Source organism: Oratosquilla oratoria, chromosome 8, assembly GCF_046742065.1.
Source record: "Oratosquilla oratoria isolate Oo_2021 chromosome 8, ASM4674206v1, whole genome shotgun sequence".
Taxonomy (NCBI): domain Eukaryota; kingdom Metazoa; phylum Arthropoda; class Malacostraca; order Stomatopoda; family Squillidae; genus Oratosquilla; species Oratosquilla oratoria.
This window is the reverse complement of record NC_134784.1, coordinates 52,019,142-52,035,963: the sequence shown is the minus strand read 5'-3', so window position 1 is coordinate 52,035,963 and position 16,822 is coordinate 52,019,142. Positions and strand designations below refer to the sequence as shown.

The window sequence follows — 16,822 nt, the reverse complement described above, 5'->3', positions numbered from 1 at the left end:
ATTACGTCCCTATCACACTCCACTCCCATTCACCCCCTTCCCTCTTATCTTGGCTCTTCCTGGATGGGTCATCCCTGCATTTCTACTCATAAAAGAATGACAAGATGTTTTTTGTATTACTTCTGTACCCTTGAACCTATTTTTTGCCACTTCTGATCCCTCTGTTGTGGTGGGAGAATGCTGCCAGTTCCCATGCATGTTGTACAGGATGACTAAATGGTACAAAGTGGGAGGATGAGGAATTCCTCTCTATTTTCCTCCTGAGAATCAAGGCATCATTGGTTAATAAAAGCCAAACAAAAAAATATAATTTATATTACTTTAACTATGCACTAAGAAGTCTTAGTAGTTGTGTTACAACTAAAACATTTATACTATTCCCTAAAACTTTGTACTTTTGTTTATCTGTGAGTGATTGTGGTAAAGTGAACCATTCAGGAAAACACATTAACCGTAAAACTTCCTCTGGTGTGAAATAACGTAGCTCCAGCTTTCTCAATAATTCCAACTTTGCATCAGTATCTTCCACTGGTAGAGCATTGACCTCGGAGTAAATGTCGGATAGGGAGACACTGATGTTGCTTTGAAGAACCGATCCAGTTCCTTCTACATAATGAGCATAACCTTTTGTGAAGCAACAGGACCTGGTGCTATTTTTATTAACAATATCAAGAATCTGGGCATATTTGGTTAAAATTTTCTCTTTCAGAAGGTATTTGGTACAATTTTGAGGTATTATATATTTCTCTAATGGAGGAGTAAATTCTTCAATTTTGGAACCTTTTCCAATGTCCAAGTGTAATACCTCTTGAAAATACTTCTTTATGTTGTCTCTCACTGACACCATACTGGGTTTTAAGCAACTTGAACAGACTTCTGAAGAGTCTGATGTGTTAATACAAAGGCAAACAGGAACTTCTGTGTGTATCTGCAAGTACAATGAAAATAATTACCTACTGCACATATATATCCAAGCTGGATCTATGTTAGTTAATCTTACAAATTTCTTTTTTTTTCAGATCAGAACTACATACAAAATCTATGCATTGTGAATAACATAAAAAAAAAAAAAAAAAAAAAAAAAAATATATATATATATATATATACATATAAATTATTTCTTTCAGATCAGAACTCCATACAAAATCTATGCATTGTGAATCACACACACACACACACTTCAACGAACGGACGGCTTAGACGACGTTCTGAAGAAAAAGTGAAATTTCGTGGATCCCGAAGCAAAGGAAGTACCTATTGTATTTACAGGGTGGGGGGGAAATTGCTCGTGGTGTAGGGGAAAGTGAGGAAAAAGGAGAAGGGGAGGGATTACTGAGGGAAATGGAAGGAAATGAGGAAGGTGAGGACTTGGCCCAGGCAGGCAGATGCCATCTAAACAAAAGAGGTCCGGACCAATTTAGCGACGACGAAATGTCTAACAAAAATGTAAAGATCAGAGGTATAGATAAGAGCAATACAGAAGAAGGTGATGAGAATATTTTCCAGGGATTTAAAGAGGGTGGGGGGGACACAAACCCCCCCCGATTAACAAGACTAGAAGAGAAGCTCGATAAGATGATCGAGCACTGGGAACTTAGGTTCGGTCACGTTAACAACATTGTGCAGAGGGTTGAAAGGTTGGAGGAGCTGGAGAAGGCGAACAAAAACTTAACTAAGGAAATTGAAGAATTAAAAAAACAGTTAAAAGAAGTAAAAGAGGAGAATAAAGTCTTAAAGAAGAATAAGGACAAGGAGGGTTGGAAAAAAATTCAAGAAAACAGTAAAGTTGCATTTACTGACATAATCAAACAGCAAATGAAAGAACAAACTGAAGACTCAGTTATTAAAGTGATGAGACAGAAGGAGAATATAGTAAGAGACTTAGCAGATAGAAAGAAATGTATAATTATATTAGGAATGGAAGAGAAACATAACCCAGATAGAACCACAAGAACCAAAGAGGAAAATGAAAAAGTAAGAAATTTACTAGAATTAGTTCAGGAAGATGAGCCAGAAATAATGAAACAAATTGAAGAGAAATTCAGGCTTGGGAAATATAGTACAGACAAGACCAGACCAATTAAGATTAAATTCAGGTCACAAACGACGGCAGAGAATATCTTATCCAAAACAGGGAAACTAGCAACAAGTGAACAATATAAAAAGGTATGGATAAAAAGGGAAATGAATAAAGAGGAAAGAGAGGAGGAAATAAGGAATAGACATGAAGCTAAGAAAAAAAACGAGGCCAGAACGGAGACAGAAAAACAAGAATTCTACTGGAGAGTGGTGAATATGAAATTGAAGAAATGGAACATAAAAGAGAGAAACACAAAAGAAACAGAGAATACAATGGAAATAACAGAAAGTAAAGAGTATCCTACACAAATATAGATGGATTAATAACAGGACTGAATGAACTGAACAAATATCTGAAAGAAAAAGATCCGGACATAATGGGAATTGTTGAGACAAAATTAAAAGGTCCACTACCACCCAACAGCATAGGACACAATGCATATAATTATTGGATTAGAAACAGAAAGATAAAACAAGGGGGTGGAGTTATGTTCCTAAGAAGGATATAAACGTGAAGAGAGTCACATATGGGAAGAATAGAGTAGAGATGATTATGATAGAAGTGGAAGATAGAGATAAGAAGAGCAGAAAGTTTGTAATAAACTACGTGCCCCCAAAAACAGCCTCATGGGAAGAGAATGAACATAAAAGCATGTTAGAAGACACAAGAGTAACACTAAACAAGATAATGGAAGATGGAGGAAGAATAGTTATGATGGGCGACTATAATTGCAAAGAAATATGCTGGGAAGAGATGACCATAAAGGGTGGAGAAGACTCATGGGGAAGTGTTCTACTTGAGACGATTATTGACCACACAATGGATCCAAGAGAACACTAGGTATAGAAATGAAGAACCATCGAGACTAGACCTAATAATCACATCAGAACCTAAAATAGTGGAAAAGATAGAATAGCAGGCACCAATAAGCAAAAGTGACCACATATTGATAGAACTAGAACTAAATGAGAAAAAATACATGAAAAGAAATGAACAATATAGAAAAGGAAGATTGATGTATGAAAAAACAAATTTTGATCAAATAAGAGAATTCTTCCAAAATGAAAACTGGGAAAGAATACACAAAGAAGATACAACAGTAGAAGAGAAATGGAATATTTTGACAAAAATCTATAAAAAAGTAGAAAAGTATGTCCCAAGACAAAAACAAGAAAAAGAATATGTAAAATGCTGGTACAACAAAAGTTGTAGGGAGATAAAAGACAAAAGAGACAAAGCTTGGACCAAATTGAAGAAAAACAAAAGACCAGAAAAATGGAAAATATATACTTGCTATAGAAATGAATATGTACAAGCGTGCAGAGAGGAAAAGAGAAAATATGAAAAAGATGTCATAGAAAAATGTAAAGATCAACCAAAACTATTCTACAGATTTGTAAACAACAAACTGAAAAACAAACAAGATTTGGAGAAATTAAGACAAGGAGGAGTTGAATACACAGAGGAAATTGAAATGGCGGAAATTATGAACAAACATTTTAAATCAGTGTTTACAAGGGAGAACATACAACCTGAAGAGATCGAATGGAAAGAGAAAGTCCCCCCTATGAAAGAAATAGAAGTAACAAAGAATGAAATATTGAACCACTTGAGTAATCTTGATGTCAGAAAATCACATGGACCAGATGAAATAGCAAACTGGATTTTGAAAGAATGCAGGAATGAACTAGCAGACATAATACATAGCATACTAAACAGTTCCTTGAAAGAAGGTAAAGTTCCAGAAGATTGGAAAAAAGCAAATATAGTACCTATATATAAAGGAGGAAATAAAGAAGACCCTAACAACTATAGGCCAGTCTCTCTAACAAGTACAATAGCAAAAATTTGTGAAAGAATTGTTAAAAATAGATGGGTAAAATATTTAGAAAAAAACAATGTGCTCAATCCAAGGCAATTTGGATTCAGACAAGGACGATCATGTGTCACCAATTTAATATGTTTCTATTCAAGACTAATAGATATAATACAAGAAAGAGATGGATGGGCTGATTGTGCATTTCTAGACCTAAAAAAAGCTTTTGACAAAGTACCACATAAGAAGTTGCTTAAGAAATTAGAAACTGAAGGAGGAATACAGGGCAAACTGCTAAATTGGATGGAAGACTTTTTGCAAGAAAGAAAAATGAGAGTAGTGATAAGAGATCAACACTCAAAATGGGATGAAGTAATAAGCGGTGTTCCACAAGGAACAGTTCTGGCCCCAATAATGTTTGCTATATATATTAATGATATGGATGAAGGAATTGAAAGCTATATGAGCTTTTTTGCAGATGATGCAAAACTATTGAAAAAAGTGAACACGGAAGAAGATTGTGAATCACTACAAAGAGATCTAAATATAGTACAGGAATGGAGTAGGAAGTGGGAGATGGAGTTCAATACAAAAAAGTGTAGTATAATGGAATTTAGAAAAAGTAAAAACAGAATAACAGGAGCATATAAATTGGGAGAAGAAGGAATAAAAAAAGTAGAAAATGAAAAGGACCTGGGAGTCATTGTTATGAATAATATGTCACCTGAAAAACATATATATAAGATTTTTGGAGAAACCTATAATTTAATAAGAACAATCAAAGTGGCATTTACATACCTGGATGAAGAAATGGTGAAGAAAATCCTAATCACTCTGATAAGACCAAGATTGGAATATGCAGCAACGATATGGTCACCAAGTGCAAAAAAATGCATAAAAAAACTTGAAAGAATACAAAGAGCAATTACAAAATTGGCACCAACACTCTCAAAACTATCATATGAAGAGAGACTAGCAAAACTTGAACTACAGACACTAGAGCAAAGAAGAGAGAGAGGAGATTTGATAGCTATTTACAGAATCATGAAAGGCATAGAAATTACTGATAGAGAGAATCTGATAAAATGGGATGACAGAAATACAAGAGGACATGGAAAGAAAATAAAAAAAAGACAGCTATAGAAGAGATGTGAAAAAGAACAGCTTTCCTCACAGAGTAATAGACAGTTGGAACAAGTTAGATGAGAAAGTGGTGTGTGCAAAAACAATACATGAATTTAAAAATAGTTTAGATAAAATGAGATACGAAAACGGGACACCATGAGCATAGCTCCCCTTCCCGTAAAATACAACTAGGTAAATACAACTAGGTAAATACACACACACACACACACTTCAACGAACGGACGGCTTAGAGGACGTTCTGAAGAAAAGTGAAGTTTTGTGGATCCCAAAGCAAAGGAAGTGCCTATTGTATTTACAGGGTGGGGGGAAATTGCTCGTGGAGTAGTGGGAAAGTAGGGAAAGAAGAGAAGGGGAGGGATTGCTGAGGGAAATGGAAGGAAATGAGGAAGGAGAAGACTTGGCCCAGGCAGACAAACGAAATGTAAACACCAAAAAACGGCCCCCTGACCAACTGAGTGACGACGAAATGTCTAATAAAAATGTAAAGATTAGAAGTATAGATAAGAGCAATACAGTAGAAAGTGATGAGAATATTTTCCAGGGATTTAAAGAGGGTGGGGGGGACACATGGACCAGATGATATAGCAAACTGGATTCTGAAAGAATGCAGGAATGAACTGGCAGACAAAATACATAGCATACTAAACAGTTCCTTGAAAGAAGGAAAAGTTCCAGAAGATTGGAAAAAAGCAAATATAGTACCTATATATAAAGGAGGAAATAAAGAAGAACCTACAAACTATAGACCAGTCTCTCTAACAAGTACAATAGCAAAAATTTGTGAAAGAATTATCAAAAGTAGATGGGTAAAATATTTAGAAAAAAACAAAGTGTTAAATCCAAGGCAATTTGGATTCAGACAAGGACGATCATGCGTCACCAATTTAATATGTTTCTATTCAAGGCTAATAGATATAATACAAGAAAGAGATGGATGAGCGGACTGTGCATTTCTAGACCTAAAGAAAGCTTTTGACAAAGTACCACATAAGAAGTTGCTTAAGAAATTAGAAACTGAAGGAGGAATACAGGGCAAACTGCTAAATTGGATGGAAGACTTTTTGCAAGAAAGAAAAATGAGAGTAGTGATAAGAGACCAGCACTCAAAATGGGATAAAGTAATAAGCGGTGTTCCGCAGGGAACAGTACTGGCCCCAATAATGTTTGCTATATATATTAATGATATGGATGAAGGAATTGAAAGTTATATGAGCTTCTTTGCAGATGATGCAAAACTACTAAAAAGAGTGAAAACAGAAGATTGTGAATCACTACAGAGAGATCTATATAAAGTACAGGAATGGAGTAGGAAGTGGGAGATGGAGTTCAATACAAAAAAGTGTAGTATAATGGAATTTGGAAAAAGCAAAAACAGAATAACAGGATCATATAATTTGGGAGAAGAAGGAATAAAAAAAGTAGAAAATGAAAAGGACCTGGGAGTCATTGTTATGAATAATATGTCACCTGAGAAACATATAAATAAGATTTTTGGAGAAACTTATAATTTAATAAGAACAATCAAAGTTGCATTTACATACCTGGATGAAGAAATGGTGAAGAAAATCCTAATCACCCTGATAAGACCAAGATTGGAATATGCAGCAACGATATGGTCACCAAGTACAAAAAAATGTATAAAAAAACTTGAAAGAATACAAAGAGCAATTACAAAATTGGCACCAACACTCTCAAAACTATCATATGAAGAGAGACTAGCAAAACTTGAACTACAGACACTAGAGCAAAGAAGAGAGAGAGGAGATTTGATAGCTATTTACAGAATCATGAAAGACATAGAAATTACTGATAGAGAGAATCTGATAAAATGGGATGACAGAAATACAAGAGGACACGGAAAGAAAATAAAAAAAGACAGCTATAGAAGAGATTTGAAAAAGAACAGCTTTCCTCACAGAGTAATAGACAGTTGGAACAAGTTAGATGAGAAAGTGGTGTGTGCAAAGACAATACATGAATTTAAAAATAGTTTAGATAAAATGAGATATGAAGACGGGACACCATGAGCATAGCTCCCCTTCCCGTAAAATACAACTAGGTAAATACAACTAGGTAAAAAAAAAAAAAAAAAATTATATATATATATATGTATTGATGATACTATTCCCCTTGCAAAGGGGTGAATGATCAAGTCAATGCACACACCTGCAGCATATATTGACAGCCCTTTCTCCCTTGTATGGCAGCTGGCCATCTCAAAGCATACACCCACCCTTCACCTATCCAAAATCCATTCATTGTCCCTCCCAGCAACTTCTTAAATTTTTTACTTTAACCTCAAGAGGTGAGGGTGGTCTTGGCTGAAATGACTAGTAAATGAGGAATGGTTGTATGCAAGAAATAAGGTATGAGTGATACAGGGTAAAGAAAGTGGAAGTGAAATGCAAGGTAAAGGAGGCCAAGTGAAGAGTAGATGAAAGATGGGGTAGGTGTCTGTTGAACAGGTATGACAATGCAAAAGATTGTAGTGAATGGATGTAAAGATGGCATTGGCCAGAGCGTAAAGATGACAGTGGCAGGAGTACATTCTTCTCATCTGTTCTACAAAGTATTTTGAGGAGATGAGGGGGTTGTTGCTACTTGGTGAAGCAGTAGGGGGTACCTTCTGCTGTGGAAATACTGTATCTTACTGCACTGCCTTCAACTTGAGCAGCATAGTGGGGGGGGGGGGGGTCAGGCATGACACCTATTCAAAGAAATGTTTGGATGAAAGGGTGTTAAATAGGTTTTAAAGTTAACAAAATGGGTGCATATTTTGATTCAACCATCCTCTTTTATACGCGTGCGAGCATATACACATATCACCTCTTTCTCTTTGATCTTTCAAAGTTGGGTCTGCCAGCTTTGAAATATCGAAGAGAAAGAGGTGGTATGATTATAGTATTCAGGTCACTAAAGAGAACAGACTACATTGACATTAGAAATCTCTTGATTAAGGATAAGAGATCTTTCAGAGGTCATAAGAACAAATTAAGAATTAAGAAAGACTAAATGTCTATAGGATGTGAAGAGATACAGTTTTCCATATAGATGTATAAATATTTTGGTGATATAACCCAAGCTAAAACAAGACATGAATTCAAACCTAAATATGTTAATGGAAATCAAGGATACAGACAAGTTGGATCTATAGATAAATGTGAGGCTAGGCATGACCCACTGAACTTTGCTCCTTTCGTGTATAGTACAACTAGGTGAACACACACACACATTCTCTTCTTGTTATTCCATTGCTGTACTTTGTAAGATACAACTCAATACGATCAACCATACAAACTATTTCATGTATTCTCCACTGATTTTATTTATATATGTTAATCTACCCAATTCAAACAACTGCATACCTGTTGTGAAGAGGTAAATGGAAAAGGTGTAGACTTTCTTTTGGCTAGTAGGTAATACCTTAGTCTTGAGTTAGGTACTCCAAATTGTGCTGGGGACAGTAGAAATTCCTGCAAGTAGAACAGTTTTAGTTAGGTTAAAACACAGAATTATCCAATAAAGAGATAATTTGTTAAACATTTACTATTAAAAACATACATACATTGCATGTTTGCAGTCAGCAAACTTGAGGCATCAACTGATTGATTGATTCTACCATGCTTTGTAAAATGGCCAAGCATGGTTTTCCTGAAACTATAATAGCCACAAACTCAACTCAAATTCAAACCATGAAATGTATATAAAAAAAAAATAATATAAATATCATACCTGGTATGCAAAACCTCTATCTTTGAGTACTTCTACTAGCTGGCCCCTTGCCTGGGAAACTTCAAAGCCTGCTACATTTTCAAGAAGAATCATATGTGGCAAGACAGGGGACTCCTTCAGCAATTCCAAAACATGCAGGAAAGATGATGTTCTTGTATCATTAACATCTTGTTTAAGGCCCTGTCTGATAAAAGGTGAACTCACTAATCTGCTTACAAAAAAATCTACTTGAATACATGTTCTTTCTCATATATTATGTACATTTTCCCCAATGTAGTAATAATGATCAGTCATGTTTGAAATATCCAATAAGGAGTGGGAAGAATTAATTTGTAAATTTTAACAAATTGACCATTAACACTCACTAAGAGATTTCTCAAATTTACTTAACATGAGCACTGTTCTTGGTCCATGTAAATTTCTTCAGCATACTTTATGTGACCAAAATTTCACAACCAAAATCCAATAATTTTTATTCAAATTACTGACCCCATAATTTGTGGCATTGGTTACATTGCCTGTGTGCAATTTTCAGACATACACTTACACACGCACACCAATGATCAATGGCCAAAGACCAACTCTCAGAGATTTAGCCTTATACAGGCACCATCATGGGATTATTTGCCAATTGAGTGGACAGGAGGGGAAGCAATGGTATTCAGGGTCACTGTTGAGACAATATTTCTGGTTCTAATTTTAGGAGAGTCAAGGATGGAAAAAAAGTGATTTTTCATCGCTGGTGTCACTCATGATAGGAAACAAGAAAATAACAATATTAATTTTAGTTTGGTTACATTAAAATGTGTTGTTGTTTTTTGTTGTATTTACACTAAAAATGGCAAATTTCAAAAGTTTCTAACACACTGCAAGTACCAGTAATTCACTGATGAAATTGATAAATGTGGTGCTAGGGACAAAACTGAAGAAGATCTAAAGATGGATATAACTCTTTCATGTAGGTAACTGGAATTGTAAGAGTTGAAAATATTGAAAGGTTTACTTTCTGCCTCTGTCAAGATTACACGACTTAAAGCAAAAACTTGAACACGAAAAAGAAGTAACCTGGCTTAAAAAGTAGTGACTGAGTTTCATTCTCCCTTGTTAGTTTAGCAAACTGCTTTGTAAGCCAGACTTATTTCATTTTTCATGTTCAAGAAGTTTTTGCTTTAGGTCATGTAATCTTGACCCATCTATTTATATAGATAAGTTAAGATGATATGACCTAAAGTAAAAAAATTAAATTTAACATAGAAAAGTAATAAACCTGATTCAGAGAGCAGAGAGTGCTAAATTAACAAGGGAAAATGAAATGGACAAATGTGAAAAAAAGTATTTTCAATACCATGGAAAAAAGTGAGGATAGGTCAAAAGCAAGAGGATAAGAGGGATACAGTAATTTTTAAAGACATCATGGAGCAACAGAGAAAAGAAACAGTTAGCCAAGGAATAGCAAAGATTATAATATACATATACATTTATATATATAATCTCTTGTCAGAGATGTAGGTGACAGACTAGAGGTGTCACACTCTTTGGCTGGCAAGAAGACCACATCACCTCATGGAAACCATGCCAGGAACAAATGCGAATGGTTAGGAAAATTACCTCTGATTCTGAGGAACAACTCAGATTTAACAGATCAGATTGATAACATGTTTTGTGTTAGGTTAGTACAAAAGGAATGGGGTATGTCCACTGAAAATACAATTAAAGTTGCAAGCCATAGCAAACAAAGTAATAGGCAAAGGAAACACTAAGGAAACTTAAGTAGCTTATGCTAATGTAGATGGTTTACTATCAGCCAAATTGGAGATAAATGACTACTTAAGGATAAACAAGCCTGATATTTTAGGTTTAGTATGTTTTGGAAAGAAATTAAGATAGGAAGAGGAGGCAAATCAAGTAGAGAAGAAAAAGTAAAAGGTGCAGATGGAGAGACGATAATGGAAGAGAAGGCAGTAATAGGACAATGGGCAGAGTATTTTAGGGAGTTGCTAAATGTGAAGGAGGATAGGGAGGGAAAGGTAGTTGCAGTGGGAAGTGCTAAGAAAATGACCATGATGAGTGAGGAAAATGAAGGAGAAATAAGGAAGGATTAAGTGAAGGCAGTTGTTAAGATGATGAGAGCAGGTAAGGCACCTGGGTTGGATGGATGTCATGCAGGATGTCTGAAAAAAGGAGGTACAGTGATGGTGGACTGGCTGGTGAGGTTATTTAATGTTTGTTTAAGAGAGGGTAGGGTGCTGGAGGACTGGAGGAGTGCCTGTATAGTTCCACTTTACAAGGGGAAAGGGGACAAGTGTAAGTGTAATAGTTTCAGAGGGATCAGCTTGTTGAGTGTAGTTGGGAAGTCTTATGGGAGGGTCTTGATTGAGAGGATTAGGAGAGGAAGAGAGGGAGTAATTGGTGAGGAACACTGTAGGTTTAGGACAGGTAGGGGTTGCATAGATCATATTTTTGTGGTAAAACAGATATGTGAGAAAGCTATAGGAAAAGGTAAGGATGTTTTTGGGGCTTTTATGGATCTGGAAAAGGCTTATGACAGGGTAGACAGGAAGGCACTTTGGGAGGTATTGCAGATAGATAGGATAGGAGGAAAGCTGTTAAGAGCAGTCAAAAGTTTTTACAAGAGTAGTAGATCTTGTGTTAGGATTAGAAATGGAGGGAGTGAATGGTTTGAGGTAAAGGTGGGACTTCGTCAGGATGTGTTATGTCACCCTGGCTATTCAATTTATACATGGATGGGGTGGTGTCAGAGGTAAATGCAAGGGTAGTGAGTCAGGGATTGGAGGTGGTTAAAGAAAATGGAGAAAAGTGGGAAATAAGCCTGTTGTTGTTAGCTGATGACACTGCACTTGTACCAGGATCAGAGGAGGGATTGAGAAAGTTAGTGACAGAATTTGAGAAGGTGTGTGAAAGAAGGAAGTTAAAGATAAATATGGGTAAAAGTAGGGTGATGAGATGTACATGGGGAGAGAGTGACAGTAGACTGGAAGTGAGTATTAAGGGAGAGATACTTGAGTGCGAATGTGCCGGGAAAGGGAGGAGTGGAGGTGGAGGTACAATGTAGATTGAGAGAAGTGAGTAAATGCCTTGGGGGATTAAAAAAAGTAATGAGAAATAGGAGGAGATTATATTTACCTAGTTGTATTATATGGGAAGGGAGCTATGCTCATGGTGACCCGTGTTTGTATCTCTCAGCATCAAGTTTTTTCTTAAAATCTTGAATAGTGTTTGCACACACTGTTTCTTTGTCTAATTTGTTCCACGTATCTTTCACTTTGTGTAGGAAGCTATTTTTTTTCAGATCTCCTCTGTAATTATCTTTTTTCAGTTTCTTTTCATGTCCTCTTGTTTTTCCATTGTTCCATTTCAATAAGTCATTCTTATCTAAGATTTCCATTCCCTTCATAATTCTATAGTTAGTAAGTCTCCTCTTTCCCTTCTTTGTTCCAGAGTTGGTAATTCTAATTTGGCCAGTCTTTGTTCATATGTCATTTCGGAAAAAGTTGGTGCCAGTTTTGTTGTTGCTCTTTGTATTATTTCTAATGTCTTAATATTCTTTTTGGTACTGGGTGTCCATAGTGTTGCTGTGTACTCGAGTTTTGGTCTTATTAGTGTAGTTAATTTTTTTTTTTTTTTTTTTTTAATTTCCTCATCCAAATTGGCAAATGCCACTCTTATTGACCTCAATAATATGCTTATCCGGTGTAATGTCTTTGCTGATCATCACTCCAAGGTCTTTTTCTAAGTTTACTTTTTTTACTTCTTCACCAATTTTATAATCTCTCGATATTCTGTTTTTACTTTTTCCAAATTCCATTATACTACATTTCTTGATATTGAATTTCATTTCCCACTTTTGAGTCCATTTCCAGATCTTGTCCAAGTCTTGCTGTACTGAGTTGCAATCCTCCTCCGTCTTTACTTTTTTTTTTTGTAATTTGCGTCATCTGCAAAGAAATTCATATAACACTCTACTCCTTCGTCCATGTCATTTATGTACATAGCAAACATGACCGGGGCCAGTACTGATCCCTGCGGGACACCACTTATCATTTCTTCCCAATTTGAGAATTTGTCTCTATTTATTACTCTCATTTTCCTCCCAATTAGGAAGTCTTTCATCTATTCCAATAATTTTCCTCTGATGCCACCTATTGATTCTATCTTCCTTATTAGTTTAGTGTGGTACCTTATCAAATGCCTTTTGTAGGTCCAGAAAGGCACAGTCTGCCCAACCACTCTACAGGGCAGAAACATGGAACATAAGAGAGGAAGAGGAGCTTGAATGTGTTTGAGATGAGGTGCCTGAGGAGTATGATAGGGGTTACTAGGCTGGATAGAGTATGAAATGAGGAGGTGAGGAGGAGAACAGGGGTGGAAAGGGAGTTGGGAGATAGGGTTGATGAAAGAGTATTGGGATGGTTTGGATACATGGAAAGAATGAGTGAAGAAAGACTAGTAAAAGAGGTGTGGAAGGCAGATGTGGAAGGAGTGAACACGAGGGGGCGACCTAGGATGAGATGGATGGATGGGGTAAAAGGGGCATTGGGAAAGAGGGGAATGTCTGTTGAGGAAGGATGGGAGAGGACAGAAAACAGGGGTGAATGGAGAATGGTTGTGTATGGATGATGCTGTGATGCATGAGGGGGAGTGGGTGGGGGATGGGGGGTGAGGGAGTATGTGTGAGAAATAAACTGACAGCCCAAAGGGATTTCTTCGTCTTCTTTTCTGCATGAGGGAACAGAGAGGGGGGTCTATGATTTAAATCAAGTGGCCTTGCAGTGGATGTGTTGTGTCTTGCGACTCTGCTTCTGACCCAGGGCAGTGGGCGAGATGCTGGGATGACCTGTCACCCAGGAGGTGCCAAGATAAGAGGAAGGGAAGACGGAGGAGGGGAGTGGAGTATGTTAGGGATAGAATAAGTGAGTGGTTTTTATGATTTTGTTTTATGGCTACCTCCCTTATAAGGAGGAAAAAGCCTTTTGGTATATGTATGTATGTATGATGTTTAGTGGAGACCAAATTTGCAAAACAAATTAATCAACATTTGGGGAACAATAGATACACCTGGAGAAAAGACAAAGAAGACCAAATGGGTGGAGGGGTTATGGTTGCTGTGAGAATTGATATAGAGGTGTAAAAAGCAAATATCAGGGAAAGTCTGAAGCAATCCATCTGAAAATTAGAACTAAAGGGAATAGAAGAGACTTTATGGTGGCATATATTACCCCAAGGCAAGAGTTTGGAATGAAGTTAAATATCAAGAAATATTGTTGGACAAAAGTGGAACTATGCAGCCATTCCTCCAGCACTCTACCCTCTCTCCAGCAAACATTAAATAACCTCACCAGCCAGTCCACCATCACTGTACCTCCTTTTTTCAGACATTCTGCATGACAACCATCCAGACCAGGTGCCTTACCTGCTCTCATCATCTTAACAACTGCCTTCACTTCATCCTTCCTTATTTCTCCTCATTTTCTTAGCACTTCCCACTGCAACTACCTTACCCTCCCTATCCTCCTTCATGTTTAGCAACTCCCTAAAATACTATGCCCATCTTCCTCTTTCTGCCTTCTCTTCCATTATCATCTCTCCATCTGCACCTTTTACCTTTTCTTCTCTACTTGATTCGCCTCCTCCTCTCTTAATTTCTCTCGAAAACATCTTTTTATTACTTTCAAAATTTTCTGTCATTCTCTTACCCATTTCACATCTACTCTCCTCTTTGCCTCCTTTATCTTATGCTTTACTTCTCTTCTCTTTTCTTTGTACCTCTCATATGTTTCCCTTATCCTGTTTTGTAACCAATCTGTGAAAGCTCGTTTCTTCTCTTCTACAACCTTCTTTGCTTCCTCCTCCCACCACTCACTATCCTTCTTTCTATTTCCTCTCATCCTCCTTGTTCCACACACCATCTTTGCACACCTTGTGACTCCCTCCTTGAACCATCCCCATTCTTCCTCCACTCCTAGTTCTACTCTATCCTTCACTCCCTCCCACTCCTTTCTCAGCTTCTTTTTGTACTCCTTCTCCTTTTCTTTCTCATTTAAGCAGTTCACTCTAAGCACCTCCCTACCTTTTGTCCTTTTCCTCTTTATCCATCTATCCTCCACTCTCAACTTACTTTCTACCAGAAAGTGATCTGATATTCCCCCACTCTCTCCCCTTAGAACATGTACATCCTTAACTCTTCCTATTGTACTTTTATTATTCTGAAGCTTTACTCAACAGTGAGATCTTCAATATACTTTTTAACCACTTCAGTACAAGTCAAATTCTTGTGCACGGCATCACACTACTTGCATTATAAAATATAAAGTTACTGCTGTATTAATAATAAACACAGAAAATGTGATCAAACCAGTTCACAGAATCTGGGGCTAACTCATGTATAACTACAAAAAAAATATATATAATAAAGACACCGACTCTGGCATCCTTGTGTACCCACTCGCGCCTCATAATGCCTACATAGGTGTCATTGTACCAAAGTGGTTAAAAGCTCTTGTTTGGAATATTGGTCAACTCAACTGGATGCTGCCAATGATGTACATGAACAATCAAGTACTACTCCATATTCTGGAAGTGTAACAAACCTTGTGAATGGTTGACAGGGTGGACTCATCATGATTAAATCTGGACGAAGTTTAATAAAGGTATCCACAGTAAGGCCCAAGATGTTACTTGGTTTGACTGAAGTGGTGAAGTTGTGTTTGTAAACTTCAAGTGCTGAAGGATTAATTTCATAGCTGCCTACTATTTCATATAACAACCCGCTCTCTGAAATATGGTAAATTTATATTTTTTGAGTAAAGATACAAAACTCAAAGGTAACAGAATTTTTATCCAAGTCTGGTTAATGTGTTTGATCAAGATTTCATTTGCCAAGTATGAAAATCTTCCAATCCTCCTTAATTACAAATTAACTTTTGCATACTTTGAGTACATACTATTTGTGCTGGCAATACATTCTATACAATTATTTAGAAAGCTAAATTTTTACTCATACATTCCTTGTTCTTTAACAACAGATGTACTGTGATCTATATATGAATTTCTTGCCTTTGATACAAGGTACAGTGACCATAGTGTCCCTTTCCATAATTTCCTGCACTGTTATTCACTTCTGTATCCCCAATGTATGTATGGCACACCCTGTGCTAATTTTGAACCTGTCTCACAATGGCTCTTTGCACTCTGCATGATCACCTGCTCAGAAGACCAGTAACAGGCACCTGCAAATGATGGTCCTGTGTGATGGACTGTTATGTCTTTGCATGATTACAGGAATAATAACTTTTTATATATACTCATGTGTTTAAGGTACATAAATGTAAGTAGTATAAGGACTATGTAACAAACATATAGAAGTATGTTTTGAAAGTCAAGACTGCTGGCATTAGACTAAACCTCTGTGATAGGCAGATTGTGCTTTCCTGGATTTACAAAAGGTGTTTGATAAAGTACCACACAAAAAGCTATTAAGGAAACTCAAAACAATAGGAAGTGCACAAGGAAAATTATCTAAATGGATGGAAGATTTCTTGCAGAGGAGAAAAATGAATGTGGTACTTGGAGATAAATACTCAACCTGGGAAGAAATGAGAAGTGGAGTCCCACAAGGTTCAGTATTAGCTCCAATAATATTTGCTATATATATAAATGACATGGAAGAAGGTGTAGAATGTTATATGAATTTCTTTGCAGATGACACAAAGCTACTAAAGAAAATAAGTACATAAAAAGACTGTGAATCACTACAGAGACCTGGATAGTCAGGGAATGGAGCCAAAAGTGGGAAGAGAACTTCAACATCAAGAAATGTCGTATAACAGTTTGGAAAAAGTAAAAAAAGAATATCAGGACAATGTAAAATTGGTACAAAGGAAGTAAAGAAAGTTAACTCTGAAAAGGACCTAGGAGTAATTATTAACAAAGACATGTCACCAGAGAAACCTACAATTTACTAAGATCATTTAAGATGGCTTTTAATTACTTGGATGAAGTAATAGTAAAAAAAAAAATGGATTACTTGG

General features: G+C 36.5%; 1 protein-coding gene across 5 annotated transcripts in view; it reads right to left on the bottom strand.

Moving 5' to 3' along the window:
• Positions 1-299: 299 nt before the first annotated feature.
• The window catches only part of Mt2 (tRNA (cytosine(38)-C(5))-methyltransferase), a 30,523-nt gene continuing 14,000 nt past the window's right edge, over positions 300-16,822 (bottom strand). For 2 of the 5 annotated variants that reach the window (XM_076189186.1, XM_076189185.1), the window contains exons 3-6: positions 15,383-15,566; positions 8,775-8,982; positions 8,408-8,515; positions 300-928 (exon numbers count right to left, since the gene is read on the bottom strand). In XM_076189186.1, the coding sequence (XP_076045301.1) occupies positions 326-928; positions 8,408-8,515; positions 8,775-8,982; positions 15,383-15,566 (1,103 nt within the window). In that variant the 3' untranslated portion in view covers positions 300-325. Of the gene's footprint in view, positions 929-8,407; positions 8,516-8,774; positions 8,983-15,382; positions 15,567-15,848; positions 16,022-16,822 lie in introns of all 5 variants that reach the window. The other 3 variants (XM_076189188.1, XM_076189189.1, XM_076189187.1) reach the window with 3 other exon arrangements.